The 11,925-nt window shown below is 34.3% G+C and overlaps 1 protein-coding gene and 1 long non-coding RNA gene across 2 annotated transcripts; one reads left to right on the top strand and one right to left on the bottom strand.

Annotated features, from left to right (window-relative positions):
- Positions 1-2,814: 2,814 nt before the first annotated feature.
- Positions 2,815-5,745, bottom strand: LOC140862346 (protein NDL1-like). The gene is made up of 8 exons (XM_073265364.1): positions 5,665-5,745; positions 4,235-4,297; positions 3,925-4,023; positions 3,784-3,813; positions 3,611-3,667; positions 3,439-3,494; positions 3,184-3,319; positions 2,815-2,841 (listed from the first exon to the last, which is right to left on the bottom strand). Exons 1-8 carry the CDS (start codon positions 5,743-5,745, stop codon positions 2,815-2,817), a joined length of 549 nt encoding a protein of 182 aa, XP_073121465.1.
- A 4,795-nt stretch (positions 5,746-10,540) lies between these two features.
- On the top strand, positions 10,541-11,278 carry LOC140894732 (uncharacterized). Its single transcript, XR_012153917.1, has 3 exons — positions 10,541-10,582; positions 10,794-10,865; positions 11,044-11,278. It is a non-coding gene; the product is annotated as an uncharacterized lncRNA (long non-coding RNA).
- The last annotated feature ends 647 nt before the right edge of the window (positions 11,279-11,925 follow it).

Raw genomic sequence — 11,925 nt, 5'->3', positions numbered from 1 at the left:
GAAAAACCGTTGTCTTTTGTAAGATGTAAAACAAAAAAAAATTAAAAACATTAATTTAATATTATAACCACTTGAAATTTAAAAAATCAAAAATTAAATTAATATATAATTTTTTAAACATTATAAATTATTCGAAATTAAAAATAATCGAATTCTGATTCAATGAACACTAAAAAATAAATTTATACATTAATCTGGATAAACTTGGAACACCCTTCAACAATCTCTTTTCCTATAACTTGTTTCTTTTTCAATGTTCTCCGTTCCAACCTGATACAATGATACAAGTAGAAGACAACTGTCAAGCAAAGATTAAGAGATATCCAAAACATTAAATGAAACGTACTAATTGTAATTGGATATCTTAATTGAAATTTGCTTGAATATAAAGATTGATGGTTCTCATTATACTTTCTAAATTTTCATAAACATATTCACGTACCAAACAAAAATGTTATATATTCACTTCCAATGGCTTTGGGTTCTGGTTAGTGAGCTGAGGTTGATTTGAATAATCTGCTAGATAAAAAAAAAGGTTAGAGGCACTAAAAAATCTACAAATGATCAAGACAAATTTTAAGTAGCTAGAGAGGAGCAGGTGTTGGATATCACCTTTTGTTTTGGAATTGAAGACATATCCAGCAAGAAAACAAGTGTTGATGAAATATTGGATTGGCATGGTTCAGAAAACAATTTGTTGAGCACAAAGCCTACGAAAATCTTACTCCATAACGGCAAATCATCTGAATTGTCAGCACACCAGCAAAAAGACAGAAACAAGAATTCGGATTAGACAGTTGATAGTTGATACCGAATCTTGTGAGATAATAAACACTTATGTTAGGAGCATCAAGGGCAAAAAACCGCCCAATGATATTTCGCACAAAGGTTGGCCCTAACCAAAGAAGTTCTCTATAAACAATTCAACTAATTGTTATACGTTGATTCAGTCACACTTAACAAACGAGGAATGTTAAACCTCTATAATCGAACACAAGAAGAGGAAACCCTAATATTTTCCATTTCCATATTACTATTGCGTTTGAAAACAGAATCAAAGCAAACCTTTACAGATACAACTCAAAATAAATTACCACAGATGGTGTCATCAAGAAAGAATTGAACTATAATATATGAAAGAAATGGAAAAAAAAGGCAGGGGCAGGGGCATTTGAAACTAGATAACTACATACCAAACCACCATATAAGAGCTCCTAAAATCCTTGTCACTTAACAAATAACAAATTAAATTGTGTTTATGCATGATTCCTTGATGTTACAGCACCTAGCACTCACTCAAAACTGGTTTAAAGGGAACAAATTTCAATGTTTCCCAAACAAAATATCTACAGAGGGTAGTATAACTTCTTTACATAGATCACTAAATAGTGAATGGAAGCACAATATTTGTAGTGAAAATATAAGTGGATATGATTTAAAAAACTATTCATTAAATAGACTAATACAGAGAATGGAAGCACAATCTTTTTAGTGAAAATATAAGCGGGTAAACCGTATTTGACATGCAAAGCTCTGCTATAAAATCGCATGCACAAAAAATATATTCTTGATTAATCGATTTATACATGACCTTAATTAATTATGTTGTAAAAATCAAAGCACCGGTGTTTATAAAAAAATGTAAGAATTGAAAAAATAAAATTAACTAGAAACAAGTATTGAAATCTAGCAGATAGATTTCTTGAACAACAAAAAAGACAAACTAATGTATTAGGCAGGGAATAAAATTTGACTCTTCACCTCATGTGTTTATCTATACATTATACAAGAAATTGTTAAGATTGTTTTTTTTCCCTTAATAATGAATTTTTTATATATATTTATTTATACTATCAATAAATAGTAAATGAATATGTCGATCCATGAGTTATTATCGACAATAATGAATATAAGTATATGCCTGAAATTAATTAAGGACGAATTACATTGTCTTCCGAGAAAAGGAAGTTGTCGTGGAAAATGACGGGTCAACCATCTTTTGTCACCTATATAGGGAGGAAAAATAGAAACTCAAATCCAACGCATGCAGCCGATAGAATTAATTGTACCGTACAAAATTAGGCGATCGAATGAAGACAAAAATATTAAATAAGGATATTATAAATTGATCAGAGAATTAATGGATACCTGAACATCAAATTCGATGTAATCAATAGGAAAATTAGCAGTTGTATTAAAGGAGAGAATGGTATTCTCCTTGAAAGCACAGAATCTCAAATCTGTGGACTGCAACATATTCATCCCATTTCCCCTGTAACCAATGACTAACGACAATATAATACCGATTGAAAATACAATATAAAAATGGCAACTGAACAATGAAGAAAAAGCCCGAATAGTTACCTTGTCCTTAACAAGAAAAAAATATCATCAAGCAAAGGCAGGTTCTTGAAACGTTTGAATTGTTTTGCAGGAGATTTTTGTAGAAGACAATCAGTCTATGTGCTCACTTTAGAGCAAATATCATTGTTCCCGAGTGACTCCAGAAGAAACAATCTCATGTACACTTATAATGCTATCATTAATATTGCAGCAGCAACCTATATATGCACACAAGATTTTTAAGGAACTCATCTAACCAATAATAGTTTTAACATTGCAAAATCATATTAAATGTAGCATTATCGATATCATTTCATGTAGCAACCAATCTGGTTTTCTAATATTCAATATAGATTAGTATGCGAAAAGGTGAATAATTAAAACGTAGCATAAGTGGAAAGGAGTCGAGCCGATAGATTCCCAAAGACAACGAAGAAGATGCAAATCCTGATATGATCCCAAACACGAAGCTCATTTGCTCTCTAGAACATTATATGCCTGCAACCAACTCCACGCACAAATTTTTTAAAAAAATAATGATAAATTTCTTAATATGATCTGTATCTTAGAAATATATATAGTAAACAGGAACAGGTCACTATATATTAAATTCAAATATTTATTTCAAAATAATACAACTAAAATCCAAAATTTGAAATTTATACTAGTTGTTTCTTGAGTCCTTGTGTTGTATATTCTCAATGATGCTGGAAATGGAGAAGTGGCGTACAACATGAAAGGGTAACCCTCTTGTCTATTTAGTGGGACAGATGTGAATTAATATTTTTCATTCAACATTTTTAAAATGCCTATCTTTTTACATATTTGGTTAATGGTTACCTCAACCAAATCAATGTATCTTTTGCCCAATTTCGTGGCCATGTGTAGGGACTTCGTATGGAAAGGAAAATTATCACCAACAAATATCAGGGTTCGACATTTCAATGTCTTCAACCCATTCGTAAGATCGGGTCTCCTGTTAATATTGGGGAGACAAAAGGTTAAACTATTTCAGAATCTAAACAAGACAGGACAAACATGCAACCATGAAGAAAACGAAGAGTACGAGATCGTAAAATCTTGAATATCATTTACCTATCTATAGCATGAAGGAATCGCAGCACATTTATGCTCTGCCTCTCATCAAGTAGCTGGAAAATAATGAATCATAATTTTCACAAGTTAAAACTCTAGAAAACTGTGATTTAAAGAAAACATGTAAAGTAGTAGGCTTGGGGCTAAAGATAACAGAAATGAAAGTACTTACTCTCCTACAAGCTTGAACTATGTCTGATTCTGGAACATTGGCACCACCACGAACTTCCTGATACAAACACAAAAGCAAATAACGGGATTAACATAAAAAAATATATATGCGCACTGAAGGGGTTAACAGAGGAGCATTGCTAGAATGATAATAAGGGAATAACAAGATTAAACCTCGATGCCATTATTTCTACAAATTAATACCTAATTTCAAAAACAAAAAACCATCACCAAGAAACAAACTAACAAAAATCAAAAGCATATCCATATCAAAATTAATTAAATACAATAGAAATGAAGAAAAGAAGAGCATACAATGTACCGCTGGTAGAACTTGCGCTTGAAGTGATCAACGACATCAGATCTGGAAGAGATGTAAGGAGGAAGGAGCATGTTTGACCAGTAGTCCGCCCACTGCGCATCACTCTCACAATCGTAAGCAGCCGCCGCAATCAGCTTCTCTGCAGATCTTCTCCTTCTCCTTCGTCTTCACCTTTGCATTTGCCTTCGCCCACGATCTTCTCTCTTTGTGCCTTTATTCCAAAGAACTTGTTCTCCAAATCACGTCCTTGAAAATTTTTATCAAGAACTATAAGTACAACTTCATAATTCGTGAATCACTCACAGTGTAGGAAAAAACTCCCAATTGGCGGTCGGCGGCAGTGGTGGTGGAGGTTGGCCGCGGCAGCTGCAAATTTTCGAAAAAAAAGAGTCAAAAATTGGGCAAAATGGTATGGAAATGTAGCCCTAGACGAAAGAATTCCATATCTACTTACCGTTTGCAAAATGGGCAGCTGACGACGGAGATATTGGTGGCGTTAGCTTCGAATCGAAAATGGCTCTCGGGAGGAGAGAGAAGAGACGATGCGCTTAGAAGAAAGGAATGAGAGCATCAAGCGAGTAGTAGTAGGTTATTATCATATTATGTAATGTGCATATTTTTTAAAAAAATAAAAATAAATAAAAAATAACAACGACAACGGATTAGCTAAAGTGTTGTCTTAGACCTCAAAAAGTACGCACATAGACAATGGTTAATTAAAACCGTTGTCGTAATCCATAAAAAACCCGCTCATAGACAATGGTTTTTAAAAACCGTTTTCTTTGACATATATACGACAACGGTTTTTTAAAGACCGTTATCGTTTTTAATTAAAATATGGCCAACGACAATGGTTTTTGTAAAAACCGTTGTTAAAGACCAAACGACAACAGTTTAGATATAAAACCGTTGTCTTTTTAGTGTGGTTAATTAACATATTTGTTGTAGTGAAATATAGATAAGTCTTCTATTATTTTTGGCAAACAATTCTTGTTGTGACCAATCTTGGGATATATGTTATGATAAATTTTTTATGTAAAGTCATACGTTTAATGGACCCAATATTATATTGCACGTCTATTGCCTTGTATTTTTGTTTGGGTCTTTCTAGTTACAGAAATCGGGCATGCAATCTCGCAGTAAGACTATATTCTATTATATTGGGCATGCAATCTCGCTGTAAGGCCCAAAATTATATCACATCGGGCATTCAATCTCGCTGTAAGGCCCAATTATATTATAGCGGGCATGCAATCACTACAATAAATATAGTCATACACAACACTATAAAGACAATGGTTTTCAGAAAAAACCGTTGTCTTTTACTCTTTAACAACAGTTTTATTTAAAACCGTTGTCATATGTCCAAAAAACCCGCTCAAAGACAACGGTTTTTGAAAAATCGTTGTCTTTAATAGGTAAAAGACAATGGTTTTAAATAACCGTTGTCTATGAGCGGGTTTTTTTTTCTACGACAACGGTTTTTAATAACTGTTGTCTATGAACGTGTATTTGATGTTATACGACAACGGTTGTTTATATCCGTTGTTCTTTTGTGTTGATTTATGTCATCTAAGACCACACTTTACTCAATCCGCTGTGGTTTCATTTTAATTTTATTTTCATTTTAATTTTAAGAAATACACGTTCCTAATTCCTTTCTCTCACTTTCACAGCTAACTCACTCTTCTCTCCGAAACCCAACCCTAGTCGTCCTTCTCCTCAGAGCTCACGCCACTCTTCTCTGCCCCGCCCCTCTTCTCTGCTCCGCTCCTTCCATTTCCTCCACCCGAGCTCAAATACCACCCACCCATCTCCACCCACTACCTCCCTTCCATTCACCGCCCCTCCTTGAATTCCCCCTCCTGTCTGCGCTTGAAGGTTATAGAATTGCCCCTTAAATGTTTGGGTAATAGTACGCTTGGGTTGTCATAACCATCGTGTTGACGCCAATGTATCAAGGAATGTCGACCTGAATCTTCAAATTCGGCCCCTGTTAGCTGCGAGAAGTTAGTGCTTTTAATTTTCTTCTCGTTTATACTTTTCGTTCTTTTATGGAATCTTTTAAGGAACTCTAGCATGAATTTTTCTGGTCGCGTGGTCTTTAAATGTCAATAAGAAGAGGAAACTCAAGCTGGGCAGAGGAAAAATGATTCCAACGGCATAGATTTGAGGCCTCTCAGTTTTCTCTATATTTTTTCGATCTCTTCCTGCCAATTTTGTTGTGAATGTGAATGGATTAAAAAACCATGCCATAGCAGAGTAGCGAAAGAGTTTGGCAGGTACTCCACGAAACTTCAAACTATTTTGTTGCTATGCTTTATTTTGATGTGAAATTACTTGTCTAGTCGAGACTGCATTTTTGTCACAACTTAAATATCGAGGTTTTTTTTATGTGAAATTTCTTATTGATGTGAAAAATTGAAGATAGAGATACAGAGAGGGGCGAGAACTATACTGGATTTGTGCAGAGAGAGAATGGATGGTGTCGATCCTACGATGAGTAGGAAGAAGAGATTGAAAGAACGGCTGGGGTTCAACAGCTTGAGCTGTTGTGGAATCCCATCTTTTCTATCTCCTCTCTGCCCCTTGAGCTTGTCTTATTTCATGTACCTTACATTGCAGATCTTGTAGGACAGGAGCATTCAAGTTTTCTTGATTTTTTTCTCCCAGGAAACATTCAAGTTTTATGCAAATAACTTTGACAATCTGGCCAGAGAGTATTTGAGCTATGAAGACTCCTAAAAAAAGGTGATTTTCTTGTAGTTTTTTAGAGAACTTCAGCTCTTAATGAAATTCGATTTCGTCGCTTCAGTAAGTGGCTACCCGATTATCATATGGTAGATTTTTAGTTGACAAATGCTTTGCGGCTAAAGAAAATGTTGGGGCTACACAGGGAGAGTTCCAAAGAAAGGCAAAGGCTGAAAATGTATGGGCTGTTTAGGGAGGAACCTGAATAAAGGGAAATAGAGAATTATGGGGAAAAAGTAAGACAAAATAATGCAGCAAATGCGAAAAGTTGTACTTGATTCTTAACTTCATATAATCTTATTTTATGTTTGTTTCTTTGGATTCGTTTCCTTTTACCCTGCCTCTGTCATATGATTATTTGGACAGTCCTTGAAGAAACAATAAACGAAGGGAAAATTTAATTAATTAGGCTGCAGAACTTCAGCAGCTGAAGCAAGGTGAAATGAGTCGTATCGAGCAGGCATGGCTGGCTGGCTCAAGAGACTGCCCTGGCACTTTCAGATATGGAGAAAGCAAAATGTAGAGCAGCCATTGAAGCAACAGAGAAATCAAATAAAATAGCGATTGACTCTGTGTTGAACATCAGGCGATTCGTATGTTTTCTTCAGTTTTTAAGTTTAAACTTGCTTCAAATTCCCCAAGATCATTTTGCTTATTTTCTTTACATTATGTAATTTTTTGCAATTTGGACCCCAATGGTGTGTGCTATTTTTTCCCCAACAAGTGAGGTTAAGATAACACCTTTCAGCATAGTACTTGTTGTTATCTTTTTATCTAATGACATAAAAATCTGAATATCATTAAGTTGTTGTTTGTTTCAACTTGATATTTCCCCTGCTTTCTAATTGCTTCATTGTGCTAGATTTGTTGGTAGATATTTGAATTAAAGCACACGCTATTTAGTTGGACTGACCAATCATTGTTGGCTGCTAAATGTATAATATATAGTATTATTTCCTGGGAATAGTTTTGATTGCTTCGAACTTTGATCCTGCCAGTTTATGTCGTCTTAGTTTCTTGTTCTTGTAATTTTAGAAGCTCTACTTCTATTCTTCTGCTTTGAATAGTTTTTGTCACCTTATACTGCAAAAGGATGATGAATAGATTATGATCCTAAGATAGAAATCTTGAAGAGTTTTCATGGGGCAGCCACAAGATTGAATCCTTTTGTGGCTGATCTTTATAAACCGGAGGAATTCGAGGAAGCGATTCAAGTTGTGAGTTTGTTTTCCATGTTGCGACACCATTGCTCCACTCTACGGGATTCAAGGTCTTTCCTTTAATTTTTGATTTATATATTTCAATATCCCATTTAATTTGTTTCAAGCAGAAAATTATATATATATATATATATATATATATATATATATATGATTGATTTGGACAGCACGACAATATGGTGGATGTGATTGTTGATTCAACTAAGAGCACTACAAGTCTTTGTATCGGATCAGGAACAGTGAGAAGGCTTATCTACACTGCCTCTGTGGTGGCTGCTTCGCCCTTGAAGGAAGATGGGAGTAGATACAAAGAATTCATGGACGAAACCTGTTGCATCCCACCTCCATATCTCCAACCCTTACACCAATACTTATGTTCAGGTACTAGATGACTTAGCTTGTTACATAAGTACGACCTTTGAGTGAAATCTTTTAATTTAATTTTTATGAATACACCCAGTTGAAGACATTGGCTGAAAAGTAAATTTTAATTTGTTATCATGTTTACATATTTATGAATAATTTTTTTTAAATGCATTTTTCTTCAGAACCTTCTGTTGTATTGTGGCTATTATGCATTAGATCTGTATAATTGTGGAAAAGAAATTGCAGAGGCTGCAAAGGCATTGAATTGTCCAGTGAATCTGTGTGATTTCTGCTTACTGGTATTGAGGTGACGATTTACTATTTTTCTTGTGTTTTTTTTTTCTGATAATTATTGCTTCCCGTTTTTGGAGTTGATGATCTGTTAGTATTTTTGTCTTTATTTCTTTTTTTTTTGTATGCACTTTAATCTTTAGACAGTGGTGAAATTAGTAGATAAATTTTGTGAATTTAAATTTGTTTCTTGATTTTCTTTCTCTTCTAGTGATTTGAGATGTAAAATTTATGTTGTATTTTTGTTGAGTGAAACACCACTTTCTAAATGCTAAACCTGTTTTCATTTACTTGTAGGTTTTTTCTTTGTTATGATGTTTTAACTTGTTGATTAATTTTAGAATCTACATAAGTTGTCTGAAGCTGATATTATGAATTTGGCTGCTGGAGTTGAATTCAATACCCTTCATCCAACTGGAAAAGAAATTGTGGAGGCTGGAAAGGCATTGAACTGTCCAGTATTGAAGGTATATACCCTTCGAAGTCTTGTATAGGTTCTAACTTGGGTATTAGAGATATTTTAGTTTGTCATTACCGTTTTAATAAGGCGTATGATAAATTTTATGATGTCTACACCGCAACATGATAAGATATTACCAACTCGGCATCCGGTTTCGTTCGGGTTTTAAGATTTAGTTTCTTCTTTCCCAAGAACGGTATAGGTTTCTTTTCATTTAGACATATCTATTCCCGCCTGAGATAATTTTCAATGGAGTATCTTTCCGTCTGTTTTCCTACCTACAAGAATTTTATGGTTATGTTTTTGTGCTTTTAGGAACATTATTATATTTTCATGATAGTATGCAGATGCACAATATAGCGTGTCTTTAGTTATTGCCTTCATCAATTTTTCAAATTTGGTAATGATGTTATTTTCACCAAGTAAAGGTGCTTTTTAGGCTTTTTAGTGATCATGTACTTTATAAGGGATGCAGGTAGCAATTTGGCGAGATCCCAGAACAAAAAAGATTGATAATAGCTTTCAGGGGAACAGAACAAGTAGGTTTGCTATTTTGCCGATCAGTACACCAAGTATTGTCTGTTTTCCTTGCTGATGTGCTGACATTTTTTCCATCCATACAAACTGGAAGGATCTGAGGACGGATTTGATGCTAGTTTCTGCGGGGTAATGCATCGATTTAAAAAAAAAATCCTGCTTTCTTTTCTTTCAATCATGTATTTATTGTGGCAAATGCTTCTCTTCAATCCATTAACATGAACCTGTTGTAAATAAATGTGAAGCACTTACCCAAGAAATTTCCGATGAAGATGATGCCTTTAGAAGCACTATATTTGGATGCTTGCTTAAAGTTAATATTTCTGATCTTCTGTACGCTTCTACAGGATAAATCCTGAAAGGTTAGGTGGTGATTTTAAGCAAGAAGTATAGTTACTATTTAGGTTGTTAGCTTCAGTTTGGCAACTGCATTTATTGGACCCACGGTTATTAGCATGCAATTGCTTCTTAAATCTGCTGATTCATAGTGGCTTCTTGAGTGCTTATGATTTAGTTAGAACAAGATTGATCTCACTAATTAAACAGGATATTGACTATCGGTATATCCCATTTTTTTATCTGGAGCGTTCTCTTTTATAGACCCAAACTTCTGATCTCCCAACCGAATTTCTGTCGAATTAATTATGTTAACTTTTATAGGCAACTTGCAAAAAAGCATAATTAAGGATTGCCTCTTTTGAATTAGTAGTAGAGGAAAAAAAACATAAGTCTTAAATGTTGCTCCTGTTCTGAATAACTATATCATCTTACTTGTGCTATATGTTAGAGGTGATTCTTTGGAAGTAGAGGAAAAAATCATAGCTCTTAAAGTTATGCTTTTGATCAGAGAAGTGCTAATAGGTGTCATGGTTTTATTTATTGAAGGAACAAGTGAATTTTTGTAGATTAAAATGGGAATGACTTGTATCTGAAATATTTTACAGATATTGCTCTTGCGAAATTCGAAGGTGACAAGAAGTTATCGTAGGCTTGGGAGGAAAATTAAAAAAGCAAAGTGGAGAACAAGTAAGTCTCTGATTTCTCCGGATATCACTCCTAAATTTCTTGTGAAAAATTGTATGAACTCGTGTTTCAGCTATGAAATATGGGAAAGAATGGATTCCGATGGGGTGAATTCTTGCTTTGAGCGATTTATGTAAAATTTTTTTGTATGAAATTACTTGGATCTGTTTGAGATTGTGATCACAATTTAGTGTGATGGAACAGGGCTCAATAGAAGGTAGCAGATATAGCTTCATGGGAGAACACCAAGAAGACATCTTTTGACGCCCAATTAAGAAAACTTGAGGTAAAAACATTCAACTTCGATTTGCTTGTTTGCATATATCTTCAAATTCGCGTGTGTTCTAATGTAAATATTTTGTCTATAAAGCTATTCATGATCATCACTTTTGGTTTACATGAAATCCTGAACAAAATTTGAAAGTTATAAATATAAAATGTTGAGCCAGACTTTTAATCTACAGGAAAAACTAGAGAAGAAGGAATATTATGCAGAAAGTGTGAAAAACAAGGCGGCACTAATACACACAGCAAAAGAGAAGAGAGACACGGTTGAAGCTACACATAAAGATGAGATATTCAAGGCAACGGAGGCGGCTAATACATGCATACCGTGCAACCAAGCAGATTCCTGAGAAATCTTTTCGATGCTTTTAAGGTGAAGTGTCTTGTACGTGTTTAGCAAAGAATGAACTGCGAAGTTTCAGGATTCCATTGTAAAGTTTGTTGTTTTGATATGATGTTTTGTAATACTGAAAAATTGTATATTAAATTTTATTTTGAAAATTTTAAATTTTGATTGATTTATAATATTGAAAATTTGTATATTAATTTTTTTTATTTTTATTTAAGAAACGACAACGGATTTAACCTGTTGCAAAACTGTTGTCGTAAGTCTCAAAAAACAACGGATTTAAACTGTTGCAGAACTGTTGTCGTACACCTACTTAAGACAACGGTTATAAACCGTGGTCAAATAATGTGTACGACAACAGATATTAACTGTTGCATATCCGTTGTCATATGTTGGAATCCACAACGGATATAAACTGTTGTTGTATGTTATATTTTCGACAACACCTAAAAGTACAACGGTTTTTTGACCCCTACGAAAACGGATTATATCCATTGTCGTATCCCTTTTTTCTTGTAGTGAATCTCGCAGTAAGACCCAATTATATTATAGCGGGTGTGCAATCTCGCAGTAAGGCCCAATTATATCATATCGGGCGTGCAATATCGCTGTAAGACCCTCTTTTATGTCATTATGCATGCAATCTACCAATAAGACCCAATCTGTGGTTCAACACTTCAAAAAGCCCAAGAAGGTCTGGCACTCAAAGTCC

The sequence above is a fragment of the Henckelia pumila genome, chromosome 4 (assembly GCF_033568475.1).
Source record: "Henckelia pumila isolate YLH828 chromosome 4, ASM3356847v2, whole genome shotgun sequence".
Taxonomy (NCBI): Eukaryota; Viridiplantae; Streptophyta; class Magnoliopsida; order Lamiales; family Gesneriaceae; genus Henckelia; species Henckelia pumila.
Note: the sequence above shows the minus strand (reverse complement) of the source record. Positions and strands in the feature narration are given on the sequence as shown.

Coding starts and splice junctions, on each gene's coding strand:
- LOC140862346 (XM_073265364.1), bottom strand. CDS start 5,745: ATGGGTGGGTGGTATTTGAGCTCGGGTGGAGGAAATGGAAGGAGCGGA. Junction 4,024..4,234: donor TGGGAGTTTTTTCCTACACT/GTGAGTGATTCA, acceptor AGTGATGCGCAG/TGGGCGGACTACTGGTCAAA. Junction 3,320..3,438: donor TTCCTTCATGCTATAGATAG/GTAAATGATATT, acceptor CAATATTAACAG/GAGACCCGATCTTACGAATG.